The 20,001-nt window shown below is 47.7% G+C and overlaps 2 protein-coding genes across 3 annotated transcripts; one reads left to right on the forward strand and one right to left on the reverse strand.

Moving 5' to 3' along the window:
- The first annotated feature begins 35 nt into the window (after nt 1–35).
- Nucleotides 36–5,749, forward strand: PPT1 (palmitoyl-protein thioesterase 1). Of its 2 annotated transcripts, none has more exons than XM_062593830.1 (9): nt 36–132; nt 751–860; nt 1,717–1,844; nt 2,146–2,216; nt 3,017–3,119; nt 3,211–3,301; nt 3,822–3,920; nt 4,127–4,198; nt 4,674–5,749. In XM_062593830.1, exons 2-9 carry the CDS (start codon nt 777–779, stop codon nt 4,794–4,796), a joined length of 771 nt encoding a protein of 256 aa, XP_062449814.1. In that variant the 5' UTR covers nt 36–132; nt 751–776; the 3' UTR covers nt 4,797–5,749. The 2 variants fall into 2 exon arrangements, with proteins under 2 accessions (XP_062449814.1, XP_062449813.1); XM_062593829.1 differs by lacking the exon at nt 36–132 and adding an exon at nt 434–532.
- Nucleotides 5,607–18,962, reverse strand: CAP1 (cyclase associated actin cytoskeleton regulatory protein 1). The gene is made up of 13 exons (XM_062593818.1): nt 18,895–18,962; nt 14,284–14,396; nt 13,743–13,843; nt 13,000–13,077; nt 10,916–11,059; nt 10,730–10,815; nt 10,086–10,191; nt 9,798–9,975; nt 8,918–9,108; nt 8,603–8,726; nt 8,426–8,508; nt 7,731–7,874; nt 5,607–7,051 (listed from the first exon to the last, which is right to left on the reverse strand). Exons 2-13 carry the CDS (start codon nt 14,375–14,377, stop codon nt 6,968–6,970), a joined length of 1,413 nt encoding a protein of 470 aa, XP_062449802.1. The 5' UTR covers nt 14,378–14,396; nt 18,895–18,962; the 3' UTR covers nt 5,607–6,967.
- Between the last annotated feature and the right edge of the window lie 1,039 nt (nt 18,963–20,001).

The raw sequence follows: 20,001 nt of genomic DNA on the forward strand, positions 1-20,001 counted from the left end.
GTGGATGGTGAGGGCTGCCTTCCCTCCAGGAGGCCACGATCCAGATGTGGATGGACGGGGTCACGTGAGCGGCAGGCCACGTGACCGCGGTTTTGGCATCTGTCTCTGGAGTGGGGAGCAGGACGCTGCCACGTGCGTTTTCGCAGAATTTGGGATCTTTGGGAGAACCTGGGCCGGGAGGGGCAAACGCCAGGGCTCAAACCAGCCCGCCAGACCGGCCTGGTCTGTCCGGGGGCGGCCCGCCCCGTCCGTGGGTCCGTCCCGGTGTCTGTCCGGGGGCGGCGGGCCCCGTCCGTGGGTCCGTCTCTGACTCCCCCCCAGCAGGCCCGGACCCTCCCCGGGTCCATGTGTCCCACCCCTCGGCCCCGCCCCCTCCATCCTCAGGCCACGCCCCCCACGCTCAGGCCACGCCCCCCACCCCCGGTCATGTGCTCACTCAAGATGGCGGCGCTCAGAGCGGCGGCGGCGGCGCTGCTGCTGTCGCTGGGCTGCGCGGCCGCCGCGGTGCCGCTGGTCATCTGGCACGGCATGGGTGAGGGTCCGGCCCCGGCGGCGGGGCCGCTCCGGGGGCGCGGGGTGAGGGCCCGGCCCCGGGGCCGCTCCGGGGGGGGTGGAGGTCGTGGGGGGCCCGGCCGGCCCGGCCCGCTGCGGGTCCCCCCTGCCCCGGGCCGCCCTGCCTGAGAGCTCTCGGCGGCGGGGACGTCCTCGGAGCTGTGGCGTCGTGGTACCTAACGACCTTCCCCTCCGCAGGAGATAGTTGCTGCAATCCGCAAAGTATGGGCTACATCAAGAAAATAGTTGAGGCGAAAATACCGGGGATTTATGTTCTGTCTCTCAAGATTGGAAACAACGTGATGCAGGTAAATCTTTCTGCTTGGCTCGGCTGCCTTCGCAGGCTGCTGATCTCTGTGCAGATCTGAAGGTGCAGTAATTACTGCAGTCTCTGCTCTTGATTTGGTTCCAGGAGGATTGCTCTAAGTTGTCCCTGTTAATTTCCTTCTTCGTGAAGGAAACAGCTCTGACAGGTAGCAGACAATAAAGTCTCACTAATACCTACAGAACTGGTAAGGAAACAAATCCCTAGTCTTAGGGATTACTATGGAAATAGTAATAGTGGATTACTATGCAAATCCACTGATTAGCTTTCTATAACCACTCTAGATAATATGAAGACATGTGATAAGCTGCCATAGTCTTTTAAGGTAGAGCTTTGTTCCGTGACACTTTTTGTCACGTTCCTCTTTGATTTGCAAGCACTTGCTTGCTATACATTGCCAGTAGAATAAAGATATAAGCTTCTTTTGCACCTTTGTATTTTTGACTGTTCTGCATAGCCCTACTGAATGTCTTTAAATAGTCTCTCAGGATAACGCAGTCTTTATTTTCTAAGAGCTGGAAAATATGGGTGATTTTTTTTTTTACGTATATATATATATATATATAAAATATATGTGTGTGTGTATTTAAAAAAATCCTAAAGCGACTCATATTGTTAAGATGTCTGAGGAAATGTAACTGTTCTGTGTAAAAGAGTTTTGCCAGTAGAACAGGAAGAATGACCTGATAAAAGGAAGTCTCAAAACTTGGATTTCATTTCTGTTACATTGTGAAAGTTAAATGTCCTCTTTCAAAAGCAGCACTGTTAGTCATCTGCCTGTAGATCTGTAAGCTACTGTAAAGCACAAATTGTAATTTTTAATCTGGCTAATTCACCAGGATATGGAGAACAGCTTCTTTATGAATGTAAATGATCAAGTGAGAGAGGTGTGTAGCCAGCTCGCAAAGGACCCTCGCCTGAAAGGAGGCTACAATGCAATGGGCTTCTCCCAAGGAGGCCAGTTCTTGTAAGTTGATGCTTCTGCTGTATTTCCAGTGACTTTTCAGTGCGTTTTGGATTGTGATACTTAAAACTCTAAACACTCTAAAGTATTAAGTGAACTGTCACTTAAGCCCCTTCATGAAGGTAAGAGCATGTCAAAGGAGGCAAGAAGACAGAAGGAGGGTGCTGTTTCCTGAGTGCCTGAAGCTCTCCCCTCTCAGGAGGGCTCAGTTATATTTGCAAAGGTTACCCAAGTGCCTTAGCCCATGCAGCAGCAATCTTCACTACCGGGTGTGCTAACTCAGCTCCTTTATTTTTCTCCACAGGAGGGCGGTAGCCCAGAGGTGTCCTTTTCCACCCATGTTCAATTTGATCTCCGTTGGGGGGCAGCACCAAGGTAGTGTGCTCTTAAGCTATCACAAACCCTAACCATGATAGAGGGCCCTTCTTGGCAGAAGGGATGAATGTTTTGGCCTCTTTCTGAAAACTGATTTTCTTGTGAGTTAAACCATCTGAAGCTGGTGATCTGCTTTGGCTCAGATAGCCGACTACATTATCTTCTGGGCTGGTCTTGCTTAGCTGGTAGGGCAAAGGGACTTATTGTCCAGGCAGAATTATTATACACCTTGTAAGCAGCTTGGATAAGTTGTTTGTGAAGAGGAAGTTTCTCAGTGCTTCCTGGGTCACAGGGATATTTTTCAGTCAGCATCTGGAAAGCTAAAACCCTGAGGAAAGGGAGGTGCTTTTCATGGTAAATTAAAGAGGCAGTACAAAGTGTAATTTAGGAGCTGTGCAGTTAAGTGTCTGAGAGAGTGGCTGGCAATGAATTTCAAATACTCTCCCCTGGGAAGTTCCACGGCTTGAATCTACTTCTTTGTAGTGTAGTGGGGCAGACTGGTAGCAGACTGTCCTGAAACCTCCTGGGAACAGATTAGGTGAGCTGGAGACTCTTCTGCTTGTTCTGTTCTCCATAGCAACGTCAGTTGCTGGTCAGTGCAAGAACACCATCCATTATCTTTGTGTATAATAATGCCCAGGGGCAGGAGGGCTGCCTAATGGGATTGCAGGATTAAAGGCCTCCTGATTCCCTGGGTAATTCCTGCCACTGGTCTGTGAGAGGGTGGCTCTTTACCAGATGGAGAGATTAAGTAGATTTCGGTTTGGCTTACTGAGTTGTTACACATCTGCATAACCCAGGAGTATATGGCTTTCCACGCTGTCCTGGTGAGAGCTCCCATATCTGTGACTGGATCCGAAAGACACTAGATCTGGGCGCCTACACGCAAGCTGTTCAGGAGCAGTGAGTATATTCGTCAGGCTGCAAAGATGGGGTCAGGCCCATGTGGGCAGCTCTGGGTTTCCAGTTTGATCTTTGGTTTCTCTGTCTTCAGTTTGGTACAAGCGCAGTATTGGCATGACCCTTTGAAGGCGGAGGACTACAGAAAACACAGCATCTTTTTGGCTGACATAAATCAAGAGAGGGTAAGTACCTTACTGATGTGTAAGTGCTAGCAGTAGAGCATAAGCCTGAGTAGTGAGTTCCTCCATGTTTGTTCTTCCCGACAGTACCTTTGATAGCATTTGAAGGGGAGCATTTGTGCCCTGCAGCCCGGAGTGTATCAAGCATTTTCAGAGACTTATGAATGAGACTTGTCCCATGTCAGCAGTTTTTGTCACCTTCAGAGTGATCTGAGTAAAGATACACACAGTGCTCAATCCATGCATCCACTTACTAGTGGGCAAATCTTCAACCTTCTCCTGGAGGGAGGGTAGAGCCACCTCCTCTTTACAGCCTGAGGCTCACCTTTACAGGTGAGGCTGAGTGACATGAGCGCAGCACGGGGAGACTGATGATGGAAACATGTTCCTGGCTACAGGGCCGGTGCAGTCCAGGGTTTCCTCTAGAGGTATGGAGTGAGTTGAAAGCAGGCAGTTTCTTACTCCATGTGTCTTGCTGGGGGCCTTCCAGTATCTTAGATCTGTTCTCTATATTTTCATCCAGGGAATCAATGAGACATACAAGAAAAACTTGATGGCTCTAAAGAAGTTTGTGATGGTGAAATTTCTCAATGATACCATGGTTGACCCTCCAGCCTCTGAGGTGAGGCAAGCAGGATGGATGCTGCCTTTGGCCAGGGTCCTGCATATTTGTTTGTTTTGCTCATTTCTGGTTTACCTTTGATGGCAGAACTTGAATTTGGTGAAAAGCAGGCCGTGCAAACATAAGCGTGATAAACTAGCTTATTCAGACAGCAACTATCTCCTGTGAGCCCTTCAGCAACTATTTCCTTGTTTTTATTTTGATAGTGGTTTGGATTTTACAAAAGTGGCCAAGCCAAGCAGACTGTTCCACTGAAGGAGACATTGCTGTACACAGAGGTATGTTCTCCTGGGTGCTGAGGGGTTTCTACTATTTCACTCTAAAGAAGATAGTGTCCTGAAGTAAGAGACTTTAGGAGCTCTAAATCCAGCAGCTCTGCTCTAGTCACTGCTCTGCTGTTCCTGCAGCATGGGCTTCTCTTGCCAGTAGCTGTTTGAGAAGGCATTTACCTCTAGGCCAGGCCTGGCAGCAAGGATCACAGTAACCATCTCAGGTCTGCAACAAGACTGTCTTGAATGCTTGTGTAATGAGTTCTGCTCCTTTTAAAGCCTTGTTATAAGAGTCATCCAAATCTGGCTTTCTCTGTTCTGTGAAAAACTTAAAGAGCAGAGGTGGAACCCACTCTAGCCTGCCACTGCTGCTGCGGCAGCTGTGTCTCAGTCAGGATCCTCAGGCCCTGCTATGGCCAAGCACTGCTATGGCCAAGCACTGCTATGGCCAAGCACTGCTATGGTAACAGTTCTCTCTCTTCAGGATCGCCTGGGGCTGCAGGAGATGGACAAAGCAGGAAGGCTGGTGTTCCTGGGCGTAAAAGGGGATCACCTGCACTTCTCAGAAGAGTGGTTTTACACCACTATCCTCCCCTTCCTCCAGTGAACCTAAGAGGAAGCATTATGTGAGAGCACTGTGGAGGTTCTGTCAGTGTAGTTAATGCAGCTGCTACTGTGCAATTGCACTTTTTGTGTACAAGCCTGGGGGGGGGGCTTTGGCTCATCAGTTCTAGAGTATGCAGAGGTGGCACCCCTGTTGCAGCACAGTAGGAGACTGATTCCTCTGGATGTAATTAAACTAACCCTAAAGCACTCCAGTCCTGCGCAGGCCTTGGTAAGGCTGCCTGTGTGTGGGTGTCAGAGGTGCAGCTGTTACAGTCACTTGGTCATGGTAAAATGGCTGAGTTGCTTGCGAGGTTTTGTTTTAACAGTCACATTCACAGCCCCTGGTACCTGTTCTTCTTGAGAAGCAATGGCACTGTTAACCAAAATCACTAGTTCAAATATGCTGCATTGCTGAAGGAAATCAGTACGTAGACTTACATGGCTGTATGCAGAGGAAAGTAGAGTCTCTACTTCAAGGCAGGGAAAAGGGCCAAATTTAGGTGATTCTAGGGAAAAGGGAGGGTTTTGCATTAAGTGGGTATTAACACCTTTAACAGTTTTCAACTAAAGGCTTGTTTTATGCACTTTGTACAGCAATTCATATCAATAAAAACTTTACATCTAACCAACTAAAAAAGGGGTTATTACTGGCAGGTGCATTCAGGGAAGGAGAAAGTCTGTATTTATTCTTCAGTTTTGCTGCATGGGGCAGGTGCTCTTCAAAGTTGTCTCAGCAGAGTTATGCAGGAAGGGGCATTTTGTCCTACCTGAAGTTCAGTATGTCTCCACACAGAGTAAACGAGAGCCACTGTAATGAGCAAGTTGGCATTAACTTTATTCTATCTTCTGTATAATCTTAAGTACATAAGAAAGGTTTTTCCACAAGCCTCAGGAGAAGACAAGTACAAGTCACAGGACAGTCTCAAAATAAAAAAATTGCATATTTTTTTATAAGTTTTGTCCTAGAGAAAGAGAACATTGACACTTTACAGAGGAAATGCCTTTAAGATATGCTTACGCCACCCGAGGCATTGGAAACATGAAGGTCAAAGCACGTGCAGCGCCCTGTATGGGTCAGTACAGTACTGTTTTTTAGATTCAGTGCTCTGCTCCAGGGCCCTAGAACAGAGACGACAAGCCTCCAGGAAAGTAAAGAGCCAAGCAACAGGGAAAAGGGGAGGTTGAGAAGTTTCACTCTGTGGTGAATGAATGCCAATGAGAAAGAGAGCGATGAACCAACTTGATCCAACTCAGGCGTTTACTGCACTACACTACTGACCCTGGAATGAAGGAGACCATTCCTCTGCAGAAGGGGACAGGTTCAGGAGAACTGTCCTGGAAGACTGAACCTGAGTTCAGCTGCTCTGAGAAGGAAGCCCTAGGGCAAAGATTCCCTTTAGAGGGTGGAGGGCTCATGGAAAGAGGTGCTCAATTGCAGGCTACCAGCCAGACTGCCAGGGAAGGGTTACTGCAGTCACTCCACTGCAGTCTTACTGTGGCACCAGTTAATAAAAAGCCTCCTGTCATGGCACAATCAGAAATACATTGAGCTAGTAGGGACGATGGAAGGGAAGTCAGTGTGGAATGCTATAGCCCAAGTCCTCAGCCTTTGGTCCAACAAAACCATTCCCATGTCCTGTAATGCCACTGATTACTACCCAGAACTGGAATTAGCAGCTTCCAGGATGCCTTTGAGACATCTGCCATAGCAACCAAGTATTCTGGACCCCAATCAACATCATTATTTGTTGACTCAAAAAAAAAAATAAAAAAAAAAGGACAACTTTCCTCTCACATGAACAGTTTGCTTAAAGGCAATATTAAAAAAAAAAAAAAGAAAAAAAAGCAACAAACACCACTCTGAAAGCCAACTGCCAATATTGGCTGTGAAGTTCACCACCCAAAATCTGACATGATCAATTGGTGCAGTTAGATTGGACAAGGGGAGAAAAAAATACACCTTCCTGCTAATAGATGTGGACGATAACTGACCTGCCACCAACACCAAATCCCAGCCAGAGGTATTTCAGTGATGGCAGGCAGCTGTGTCTCTTGGGTAGAAGAGAAGCAGTTGGAGAGCAGAAAGGTACAGGAAATCTAAGAGAATCATCTGAAAGCAGATTTGTCCCACAGCAGGGCCAGGGGAGGGCATGAGCCTTGGAGCTTTTCTGCTTAGCCAGCAATTTCTGTCACAGTGGTAACCAACTTCTGACCGTTCCACACTGTCTTGAACTGTTCTGGGACAGGGAATTCAGTCTGGAGGGTAAAAACAGAATTGTCATCAAAAAGCTGTTTATGATTGAGACAGGTAACTATTCCCACTGCTTTAGGCACTTTTCTTAGACACATGCTATGCCCCCTCCTGTACCCCAAACATTGCCTGTTCTGCCCTCTGGGGTCCTGTGAAAGAAGAAACTCCCACAAAACAGAGCAAGTATCTCACTGCAAAGAAAAACAAAATGATTTGCTGGTTTTACACCTAATCATCATCCACAACCTCATGGTCCAGGATTAAAAGGTGTGAGTCTAGAATTGTCACTCTAGACCTCACTATGACACTCACTGATGGGCTCAAAACATGCCCTGCCATAATCTTTTCTCAAGGGCTTGTCTTTGTAGCCAATTCCCCAGTCAGCAGCAAGATTCTCCTTCAGGAAGAAAGATCACTGGAGTGGGGAAGACTCCAATTCTTTTTCTTTGACTCTCCCCACTGCCATCCCCTTGCATAATACTTCTCAAACATCAAGATCAAATAGCAGACCCAGAAGGATCCTTCCTTGTATACATCCTTCCCCCTCCAAGATGTACGGGAAAGGCTATCACTTGGACTGAAATGCTGTGTAGTACTAAAAATTCCTGCCTCTCAAGGCATCCTGTCCTGCTTTTCTCCACCTCTTGTACATCTCCACAATGAGTTCAAAAACCCAACACTTACAAAGTCACCGCCCTCCGTGGGAATAAGGACATTCATCTCTGATGACTTGGCACTGACGATTTCACAGTCTAGAGAGTTCTTGCTCAGATAAACATGGCAACCGTCTGTCTTGTTGATGGAAATCGTTGGCACTTTACCCATTACCTAGCAGATTGGTCAAAGCAGCAGTTACAGGAGCATCATCTTGAATTGGACAACCACAACATTTGTCTTTTGCAGTTGCCTTCAAGGCAAGAGGTTTGTTTGGCTTTAACAGCCCCTCACCTCCTCCGAACACACAGAACACATACTGCCACCTTTGGCAAAAATCCAAGGTTATTTCTTGTTTTGGTCTCTTTAGAACACAACTAAAGTAAAAACCTGGCAATTCACCTGTCATATATCAGATACCAAAACTGGAACCGGAGTAAGATTGTGCTGTTGGCCTCTTACTTGAGCAGTCAGATCTACTGCCCACCTTGCAGAGACTGATCTTTTATCTAGATCCCTGAAGCAGCTCAGTGATGTAAATTCCAGCCCTTAAAGGGCTGAGCTGGGCAAACCGAAGAGCCTAGATCAGAAGATGTTTCATGAACTTTCTCCACAGCTGGACATTCCTGTTCTTTAAATACAACTCAAAGATGCAGGTGCTACAGATGCACCATTGTCCAGTGCAGGTTCACACCCTAGGCAGCCAGCAAGTTGCAGACACTCACCTGAACTTTAATGTCCCTGCTGTTTATGATCTCCACAATGCCCACTGCATCATCAAACACCAGTCCTAGCTTCTTACAGTTATCTGCAAGTAGAAGACAGTAGCTCACAAAAAGGTTTTGCAGATTCAGTCTTCTGCACGCAGATCAGCATGCAGTTTTGAGCGTAGCTCCACTTACCAATGGTGATAGAGTTGATTTTGCCTTTGACTTGCAGTGTACTATTTGCGCACTTGAAAACATATGCTACTTGCTTCAACTCTGTGTCGCTGATCACCAGGTTAGTGGCATTCTCCTGGTTTTCCTGAAAAGGCAGGGAAAGTGCTCTTTATTTTGGGAGGAGGACCAGTTAATCTGTAAGAACAGCTGGGCAGTGGACACCCTTTAAAAGAAAACTGCATGTTCCTTTGGGCTGACGTCTTTTACAAGAAAGGTGATTAGGGGAACTTCCTTCCATCCCTCTAACACACACTCATGCTGATGTCAGGCACTCACCACTCTCCACTTTTTGCCCTCTAATTCTAGCAATGGAGGTTCCTTCTTTGGAGAGGTTTTTGTGGTGGGATTACCACTACATGCTGGTTTGGGGGCAGTGAAAGGTTTGGGTCCACTTCGCAAAGGACCTCCTTGGTTCTTCAGTGCTGGATTCTTGTGGGTCTTCATGTCATCTGAAACATGTCTCAGGCCTGCAGAAGAAACCAAACCTGAGCTCCAGCCCTCTGTAATGCAGTTTCACAGACACCAGACATCAGTGATTAGTGATCAGCATACTAATGTTTTTTAGAATACAAATCAGCTCTTGAAGCTGGGCCTAAGTTGACCCCAAGTGCGAGTGACAGCTATTGAAAGAGGGAGCCAGAAACACTGTTTCAGTATTAATGAAAATAAGGGTCTCAGCTGCTCCATTCTACAGTTGGAAAAAGCCTCGAGCTAAGCACCTCACCTTTGTTTCACATCCTTCCTGATATGCTAACCAGGTAGCACACAAAAGGGTTAAGTTTTGTGCAGGCATGAATAGGTGAAAAATTGCACTTTTGTACTTCAGATGTACATGCAACTGAAGACCTCCTTTTCTCCTCATCGCAGCTAGAAAATAATCTCTCACTACACCTGAGAGATGAGGCTGAGAATGGTAAATCAGATGTGTTCCCTTTGTCCTTGTGAATTGCCTCAGGACTGCTTCTGGCTCCCAGCCTCATACTCCAGGCCAGATGGTCTTTTGTTATTGCCAGTGTACGTTCTAAGCAGGTGTATTCATGGACAGCAACAAAAGACGAATCAAAAAAGCCAGCCTTTCAGGATTCACAGCACAACAGTACTCGTGTGCACATCCTCGCTCGCGGCTGCCCACCCTCTGATAGCTGCTTCTACCTACCAGAGGTGATGTCTTCTCCCCGATTGATCTGGGCGAAGAGCGCTGAGCGGGAGGCGGAGGTGTCTGTGCTGGAGCTTGTGGGGGCAGGAACAGGTGGGGGAGGAGGGCCCGGCGGGGGAGGCGCAACCCCACCTGGGGGAGCGCATGGTACATTAGCCACTTCTGTTGCTACTGGACCCTGTTAAAGGCCAGCAAGAGGAAAGATGATTGCACAAGCTCCACATCTGCTGCAACAATCATGCAACACTCATTTTCTAAGAGGTTCCTGCAGCTGTAGCCAACACTTACTGTTTTGTTCCAGGTCAGCCCTGTGGTGTGATACTCTTTGATATAGGCCTGCAGCTCTGTCCAGATACTCAGATAAGCTTTCACCCAGTCCACTTGCTTTTTATCTCTGAGGATACAAGGAGATCATGAGGAGTGAAGCAGCACATTTGCCATCACAATGTACAGACTGTGAACAGATTCTTATTTCTCTCCACCTCTCAGCCTGCAGACAAGACTCAGCTGGACAAGTACAGCAGTCTCAAATCTCCAGCATGAAGTTCCAAATTCAATAGTCATCTTACACCTGGAGGTGGAAGGCCACAGGCCTGCTCTGTACCCCAGCTTAATTGAGGGGTCTGGTAATTCTAACAAAACACATTTCTGAGATGTATCTTGCTGCCTTGAAAAGCAGTTCAGACTGCCACCAGATGATGCTGAAAGGCCGTATGCTTGCTACCAGAGAGTCAAGCTAGGATATGAATACAAGTAATCTTGGCCAAAGAATAAGGGAAAAAAGTCACTGAGCAAGACTTTATAAATATACTCCACCTTTAAAAAGAAGAATGAAGCTAAGATCAAGGCAGCTGTGGTTATATACTAGAGTAGCCCCTGTACACCCAGTCAGCTGGGTTCAGTGATGTCTTTAAGGAAGAAGGTGAACTTACACATCCTTGTACTCCTTAAGGATCCGGTTGGTATAAAACATGGCAGCATCAGTCATTTCCTTCACATAAGGGCCAGGCTTTGGAGCCTAAAGAAGAAAGAACACATTGGCATAGAGCCGCTAAGGCACCAGAGAGCCAGACATTGCCTACCAGCCCACGGAAACGGTTTTCCACTGCCGTTCTTACCATGGCCACCCAGCCCAGGGCTGGGATGCTCTCGCTGACAGCTGATAAGTGATTGAACAGTTTGCTACCACGGTTCTTCTCCCTGAAATTCTGCACCATCTGGATTTGCTCCGAAATCGGTTTCAGAAGTGTTGAGAACTTACTCTGCGAGACAAGAAGGGCAGCAACAATTAAGAAGGTTAGTACTGCTCTAGAACAGCAGCACATCTTCATGGGTGGTTTTGCCTGAAATGATGGTCATCCTGAGAAAGATTGCAACTGGCGCAAGTTCCTGTACAGCTCCCATCCAGACTTGACCCTTCCCATGAGTTGAGCTCAGTCCCAAGCCCAGCTTCTCCAGGGCTGAAGTCATAGTCCAGCCGGACTGGTACTATGGGAGTACGCCAAGAACCGTGACTCATGTACAATCCAAGAGACACTGACAAAGCTTGTTAGTAACGAGGGCAGAAATAGAACTAAAGAATCCAGGAAAGGCAAATGCTAAGACAGTTTTTCAAATTTTTCCTCTCCTCCATAAATGCTTGCAGAAAAGGAGTCCTATGTAGAATTTTGCAGTTTGGGATCTCCAGCTGGCATTACAATCTGAGTCCCAGCAAGTTCTCAACTCACCCCATCAAAACTGAGATGATGCCTGGACTTCAGGATTCAAATTACTCCTCAAATCAATCCAAGCTTTTAATATTTGGATGATAAAAGTTTTTCCTGGGTGTTGGCAACTTGGAAATCTGAATGTAAGTGCATAGAAATCTTCTGAGGTGAGACCAGCCAATACAGATTTCAAGGGATGCCTCTTGGGTCACTTTTTTTTCCTTTAAGATCAGAAAGTCTCTCTCCTGGTGATGGCAGCAGTGACAGATAAACTTAGGCAAAACTTGGTTTTCAAAACCTACCTTGGCTTTTCCTTTGCTGTCTCCTCCTCTGCTTAGATGAAAATATGGAGAGCTAGGATGACTATCTAGACTACACTTTAAAAAGCTCCAACCTAATGCCATTCTCAGGTAACAATATGGGGAAATGCCTCCCCTCTCCCTGCTTCCCCCAACACACACACACAAGCAGTAAGAGTTCACTCATTCAACAATTTAAACTGGCTACTCCAGAACTGACTAGACTCCTGCTAGGCAGCCTGCACAAAGACCTACATGGGATTACGGTTGCTGTCTGTTCATAATCCTTTATTTAAATAACGTGTCAGTGGAATTTATAAGCAGATTCTCGAGCTGGAGGCTACACAGAGCAGCATCCTAGCAAGCCTGGTTAAAGATAAACAACTTTCCAGTGCTGACTTTGTGGAAAAAGATGCAGACACATTTTGCAGTGAAAAGCAAAGTAGCACAGAAATCCAGCTACTACAGTGTAAGAGCAGAAGCCACAACTGAGTCAGAGAATAACTGCAAAGAAAAGTAGGGTGGGATCCTGTTGCTCAGGAAAATCACTTCTCAGCAGGGAAGCGCCAGTGCTTTCAGGATCAGATTCTCAGTCACTCACATCCTGCTGAGAAGTGGCAAGCTAAGGTAAAGTGTTAAATTACTCACTAAGAACAAATCAATCCTAAAAGCCTAGCTATTATTTGAACACCATTCGAAGACGACAAACGTCTATTCTATCACAGAAGGAATCTGTTCAATGCTTGAAGATGTATTAGCATTACAAAATGAAAAGCACACTCTGCGCAGATTGTACTGCGGCTCCTGTTTCAGACAGCTTCTTGTCTGTAGCTTGCATCTTAGGGCACAGTGATTGTGCAGCATTGTTTCTCAAGTTTCACGTGGCACCAAAGACTGTGAGATGATATGCACAAGCTGCTTTGACAGTTACAGAAAACTTGCTGTTCTAATTACTGGATGGTTCTGCAGCTCTAGAAATCAACTTCTGGAATTCTGCATGGGATTTAGATGAGCATCCAGCACAGGTGGCACTTTCAGCAAATGCCGTCTCATGGATGGAAGCATCTCCAGGCCTAGTCTGGTTCCTCTTTTCAAGGAACCCAGATTTGTAGGCCCAGTTCCCCTACATTTACAGTTAACCCCCAACTCCGAAGTGACAGCATACAAGGTTTCCGATGACGGATTTTCCATGCTTACCTCTGTTGGCTGCTGATGTTGAGACGCTAGCACCAAAAGAGACCTCTCACTCATCAAGCCTGCATGAACCATCTCAGCCTAAGCATAAAGAAAAATGTGAGCGAGCTTCCCTTGCTGCATCACTGGTAGACAGTGCAATTATGCTAAGAGAGTCATTTAAGCTCCCACTGCCCCTAGTTCCTAGTCTGTAAGAAAGGAGTTATACTGATCCCAAATGTTGGGAAACATATCATTATATATTAGCTACCGACCTGTCCAGAGAGCTGCTATAGTTAACTCCACACATAGAGAACATGTTGCTAATCTAGCCAAGATCTAGCCTTCTGACCTCAGACTTGGTTATGGTTGCAAAGGCAGGCAAGCCTGCGTGTGTAATCCATTTCTCACTCTGATAGCAGTGCATATTCTTGGAGACAACTATCCTCACAGAAAACTAACAAGAACTTAACAGCTCTGTGATTAGATACTTCACCTGCCTCCTAAAGGCATGTGCCAAAGTCCATAAACAGAGCAAGGCACCTAACTGTCATAGGCTTCAAAGGAGGCTAGATGCATTGCATAGGTGGGTGGCAATCTACTAGAGGTTATCTGGCCACCTGCATGTCTTGAATCCTAAGGGATTATTAACATCCTAGAAAAAAGTGCTAAAGGAATACAAACACAGACAGCATGCTTGGCCTTTAACTCCCCTGAAGGATAAGCAGCATCTATTTAGAGCAGAGGGAGAAGAAAGTGAACCTTACATGTTTTTGCACATCCCCGCCAACTTCTTTGCTGATTTTGATGTATTCAGCTACAGGGCCAGCTAGAAGAGCATCAAAAGCCTGCACATACTGTGCCACTCCTGCGGAGAAAGAATGACAGCACGGATATTACCGCCAGTGGGATCCTGAGCTGCAAGTACTCACATGCACTGTGCTCCTGGGTTACACCACCCACCCGCTTCACACCGAACCTTCTCCCAAGATCATGTCAACTGACCACACAACGCTCATCCTGAAGCACGCAGCTAAACGCAGGCAAGGGAAGTGCTGCAGACACAGGAAGTTCCTATCTTAGCAGGATAACCACAGGCCTCCTTGCATTTGTGCAGTATCTGCTGTGAAACTTACTTCCCCTCAGCCAGTTCACGTAACACCTCTTTGCATGTACTGCACAAGCATCGGCTGCTCTGCAACAGGTACTGCTGTTGCCTGACACTGTTGTACTGCCCGGCTGATGATTCAGCACAGCGACTGCTGCGGGTGACCTGCTGGTGAACAGGGGTTGCAGCTGGGGCTTTACCTTTGGAAGAGCCATCTCCGCACATGCCAGGTCCTTGGCACACCACCTCCAGGCGCTCCACAGCCTTCTCCAACCGTTCAACCAGTCTTTCCATATCTACCACTGGTCACAACCTGCACAAACAGACTATTATTATTTGTTTCCTCTGACAGTATGAAAACCATAAGCTAAATATTCAAGAGGGTTTATCAGCTGTCTGGTTCAAGCTCTACCAGTTCCAGAAGAAGAATTTCTGCCTTATTCTGCACCCTGTGATGGATGGCAAAGTAGCCTCACATTAGCAAGGGCATTCAGATTATGCAATAGCCATGCGTGCAGCCACTTTTTAGGACCAGTCAATCCATAAAGACCATATAGTTTCTGTTCTGCTCTAGGTACTTATTACACTTATTAGGATATTAACACAGTTAATCTTCTAACCTGGTATAGACATCACTCAATAAAGCAAAGGTCTGCACAGAATCTTACTGCAATTAGTTACTGGCCAAAGTCCCAGTTACAACCATATTGCAAGTCAAATCTAACTGCTTCACTAGGAGGAGTTCACTGCACTTCATGTTAGAACTGGTGGTTTCAATTAGTCAAATACATCCATAGGGACCTTCTGGAGTCCAAATACCACCTAGAGACATTTATGACTCCAGCATCACCACAGTTCAGAGCATCTTTGTGCAAAATGAGCCACCCAGGAACATGCCAAGACAGGCAGCTGCACAAACTGAGAATGCATAGCTACTTCTACAACAATATGCCCCTGTTCATACTCTCTTCTTACAGGCTTTTGTATCTAGACTGTAGAATCTACTCTGCAAGCAATTATCACACAGGAAAGAGATTTAGGCACATAAGTCATTTTAAGCTTCTCATCTAGAAAAGTCTTAAGTGTAATATAAACTTTCCATTAATTACTGATTTGCAGAGACTCAATGCTAAGGAGCGAGACAAGCCACCCCCTAAGCACACTAATGCACACGAAATGTAGGGAGGGAGTAGCAACGCACCAATGACATTTTTATCTTATCAGTTGTTGAAACATTTTACAATATGAATCACGATTACAGCCTGAACACAGCTTCCCTCTTACTGCAAGAATCTGTGAAAGCTCAAAACATTGCCTGAAGGAGAATGTTCTTCCCAGCACATTCCCCAGCACATCCAAAGGATTCATCTAGCTGTGAACATAAAATGGGACTAGATTTCCCCTCAGAAACTAAACCCTGAATTCTATTATTTTGCTTTTGCTCGCAAGCCTTCACAGCCCTAAAGTCCACATTTTTGCCTGAATTCCAGAAGACGTGGGGCAGATCCAACATTAGTCATGACCAGCACTGATGTCACAAGACAATGTCCTTTCCCACCCCTCTTTTGCCTGCCCGCATGAGGAGAAGCAGCACTGTGGTATGGGGGGAAGGCTACCCCCCTTCTAAAAAGGAAGAGAGCGGTTTCCTCCTCCGTGCAAGTGAGCCAGAGGATATATTTTGCATAGAACTGGACAGCAGTTACTGGATGGATTCCAGATGAAAAACGTTTAGAGAGGCTGAACTTGTGGGCGGTCATCCATATAATCAACAGTAATGAATACTTCTTTTTTTATTCTGTACAATGTAGAAATCCTGACCACAGGACCGAAGCGCTCTGCTTCAACTAAAGACGATGTATCTAGAATGGGGCTCACGTCTCCAAGTAGGCGTGCAGCCAAGAGCAGCGCTCCGCCTCCCCCGCTCTCAGCACTCTGAAGGAACACTTTTTTTAGAGAGCCACCTGTTAAGGATGCTTCCCTGTGCTTTGAGAGCGCAGCAAGCTGCAGGCACAGGGGTTCAGTGGAGGGGTTTCAGAAAGGACACCAGCTTTACCGAGTGCCAGGCGGACAAAGCTGCTATTCTGCACCACTGATCCCCACCACATTCCATATGAAGCTCTAATCTGATCAGCCCCATTACTGAGTTGCAAGCTGTGCTACAAATCAGGATTACAAACCAGAAAGTCCAGATGGAAAGCAGCTTCATACCCTGAAGAATAAAACATGCTGTTGTGGGCCTGTACAGCGAGGACCATACAGCATTAGTCCTAGATATGCTGTTGGGATCAATGTCCTTTAAAAGATGTTGCTCCTTGAAATTCATTCTCCTTGCCATTTGACAGATCATTCTTGAGTTCAGCCTTCAGTGTGTTTTCCTTTGGAAATCCAGTACTGTCTGACAGACAGTGAAATCACTTTAATTGTTTGATGGACAGCATACGGACAGCTTGCTAGAAAAGTCAGCTGGTAACGTGGCAGCAAAATCAGAATTAAGTACAGGCAACACACAGTCATATGGCAGGCAGCTGGCTCACCCTTACTATGCTCTCTGGTCTATAGATGCAGCTCTTCTGCTATCCACAAACCCAGTCTGCATGAAATATAAAGGTTTAGTCGTACAGGCAAGAATCTACCCAGCATCAACAGCAAGAGTCTGCAATCCAGAAAGACTAACATATAGTGAGAAAAAAAAAAGAAAAAAAAGAAAAAAAAAAATCACAAGATCGACCTGTGCGGGCTATATCTAAATAGTGTTCTGTCTGTTGAGCACTTCGAATGCAGAATTTGTCAGAAATTGCACTTCAGAGACCTTAGTAAAGTATATATAAGGGGATCTTACTGGCCTTCTTTCAACAGGAAAAGAAGACATAGGGATCACTTAAGAGTCGTTTTTGTCCAGTGCGTTGTTTTGTACTCAGAATAAGCGGAGAAAGGTTTTCAAGCTATGTCATGCAGCAGGGGTTAGAGTTCTCCAGATGACAGAACTGGAGTTTAGATGAAGCTCTCCCTTTTGGGACTGTAATGCAGGATTTAAATCTAGGTCTTGTTTAAATTCAATTGAACTTTGATTACCAATGGAGCAGAAGTTATGAAATCACAGCAAATGCTTGCGCAGTTCACATTTCAGGAAAGCCTATTCATTTTCATAGCACATTTGGTTAATCTATTAACTAACCTTTATTTCTGTCAAGCCTTGGGAACATGGTTTTCACTACAGTGGTACATAAAACAAGCTTTCACTTTACAACTAGTCTGCCTTACATACAGCAATTAAGGGGAAAAAAAATCATTTGTAAAAATACTTATTAAATGTTAATCCAAAGCTAATCACATACAACGACACAGTAAGAGGAGCTTCCTGTTTAGAGAAGTCAAGGAGTCGGTATGTTCCTCAGCAGTCAGCCAAAGGCTGCTCCTCTGAGGAGTAAACAAGTCCTCCTGAAAAATGCATAAATAAAATTCACCTGGCTGCCCAAGACAGTACACTAACCTGACTCCTCATTTAGAGATTTTACAAGAAACAAATGCTAGTGTTAGAGCCAATGCAAGGCAGACCTGTGCCTCTGTTTGGATTCAGTTTTTGTGAAGCCCAACAAACTGCTGTCAACAACATGAAATTTGCATCAGCACTTCCTGTTTCTACAGTCAAAAGGAATGGGGATGGAACAACTAAATTAAGAACATACCATAGTTTATTTTTGAACTGACATTGCAGTATCCCAGGGGATCAGCTACCAGATGATTTCCAGCATTTACATGTTCCAAAAGCCCCAAGATTTTTTTTTTCTTTTTTAAACAGTTCAGCTGACTGAGTGAGGAACTATTTGAAGCAAGACAGGATGCAAATGACTGATTTTAGAGTGAGTTGTCAGGGCTAGAAACGAACACAAGACAGCTATTGGTAGTCTCAACAGCTGCCAAGACAGAGATCTCTGCTGTTTATAGTACAACAATACTTGTTGACATTGGTCTAGAACCCATGGTGCCTACTCCTGGAATTACTGCTCTACTTCATTTAGAAAACTAAGGCTGTTAAAAAAAAAATCCATCTGGATCCTATTTAAGTTCTCCCAAATAACAAAACCTATTGAAGTCATTAAAAAAAAAAGTTATTTGGCATTTTTACTTAGACATTAAGATAGATTAGAAGTATCATTTCACTCTACTAGGGCTCTCTCCTTGCTCATCATAATTACACAAAATAGGCGATTTGTGCTTGCCAGATTTACTCTCCTCTTTTATTCCCAATCCCCAGTCAGGATGATGAGTCCACCAAGGACCAAGGAAGTAATGAAAGATCTCAAGTCTAAACTAATTTGGATATAATACAAGCTCTCTATTGGGAATCCATAGCTCCGACCCTTGTCGGCATTTTTCCTGAGCTGTGCCTGCTCAAGCAGAACCTGCTTGATCGAAGTTTGTTACCATGAATAGTATCGGGTATTTTGGGCTTTCAGAAAGCTCAGCAATATTCCAGAGACATAAGGATTATCTTAGGACACATTTTACTTTTTGTAGGAGATTCTGTAGGAAGAGAAATGGGATACATAAGCTTCTCAAGGCTACTGCTTCACAATTTTCCAGTGATGGGCATCTACAGCACAAATACCAATGACTTCCAGAACCTGATGTGCCAAATCCTGTGACTGATGCATGAAACATCTCTGTCATTTTTCTCGTTTCACTGCCATACAAAACCGAAGTAATCAGTTTGACCCACGACCTTGTCCTATTGACCATCAAAATGTAAACACTAAAGAGAAAAGTCAGCAACAAAGAAAAAAAAGTATACAGTAACACGTAAAGAGTACCTGGCGCTCTGACGCTCCTTACTACCGGAATATCCTCGCCTGCGGGTGCAGACAGATCCCTCCTGCAGGCGAAACCGGAGCTGTGACTCGAGCCCGCCCCGCTGCCCTGCGCGAGCGCCGGGGGACCGCCGCCTCGCCGAGCCACGGCCTCGCTCGCTCCCCAACCTGCCCGCCCGCCGCACCCCTCCGCCGCGGGGCTGCGCGGGGGCGCCGCGCCGAGCCGAGCCCCTCCGTCTCGCTCCGCCGGGGGCACGAAGGAGCGGCGAGCCCCGCCGCCGCCCCGGGCACGGCGGCGGCGCCGCCAGAACCCCGCCCGCCCCGGCCGGGCGGCACCGGGCCCCCGCGAAGCGCTCCACGGACCGGCGGCTCCTCGCGGCCAACGCAAGGCCCGGACCGCCCCCTCCCGCCCGCCCGCCGCAGGTAACGGGAACCGCCCCGAGCCGCTCGCAGCCAGCGCCGCCGCCCGCCGCCGCCCCGAACGACCCCAAAGCGCCCGCTCTAACGCGGCTACTGCCGCGGCGGCCGGGCCCCCCCCGCCCCCGCCCGCGGCAGGGCCGCACGGGGCCTCCCGGCGCCTGCCTCGGCCCCGCCGTGCCCTGCCCTCGCGGCGCCCCCCCAGCACAGCCCCGGGAAGGGAGCGAGGCCCCGTCAGGCGGGGCCGGGGCCGGGGCCGGGGCCGGGGCCGGGGCCGGGGCCGGGGCCGGGGCCGCCGCCCCCGCGCTCACCTCCGCGCCGCGCCGCGCTCCCGCTCCGCTTCCGCCCGGAGCCGCCCAGCAAGCCCCGCGCCCGCCGCTTCCGGCCCCCGCCCCGCGCGCCGGAAGTGCGCCCGGAGCGGCGCGGGCTGGGGGGAGCCTCGGGATTGGCGGAGGGGCGGGGGGGCGGCCGGGAGGGGCGGGGCTTGCACGGGGGGGGCGGGGCGGGGGGCGGAGCCTCCGGGGGGTGGGGGGCCGGGACCCACGGCAGGGCGCTCGGGGTGGGGCTGGGGGCGCCTCGGGGGCTGGGGGTCCGCGGAGAGGTGCTGGGACCCGCAGAGCGGTCGGGGGCGGTCTGGGATCCTCGACGCGCCTCCGAGCCCCGCAGAGGGGAGGGGGAGGCCCGGGGTGGGGC

Source organism: Rhea pennata, chromosome 23 (genome assembly GCF_028389875.1).
Source record: "Rhea pennata isolate bPtePen1 chromosome 23, bPtePen1.pri, whole genome shotgun sequence".
In the NCBI taxonomy this organism is placed as follows: Eukaryota; Metazoa; Chordata; class Aves; order Rheiformes; family Rheidae; genus Rhea; species Rhea pennata.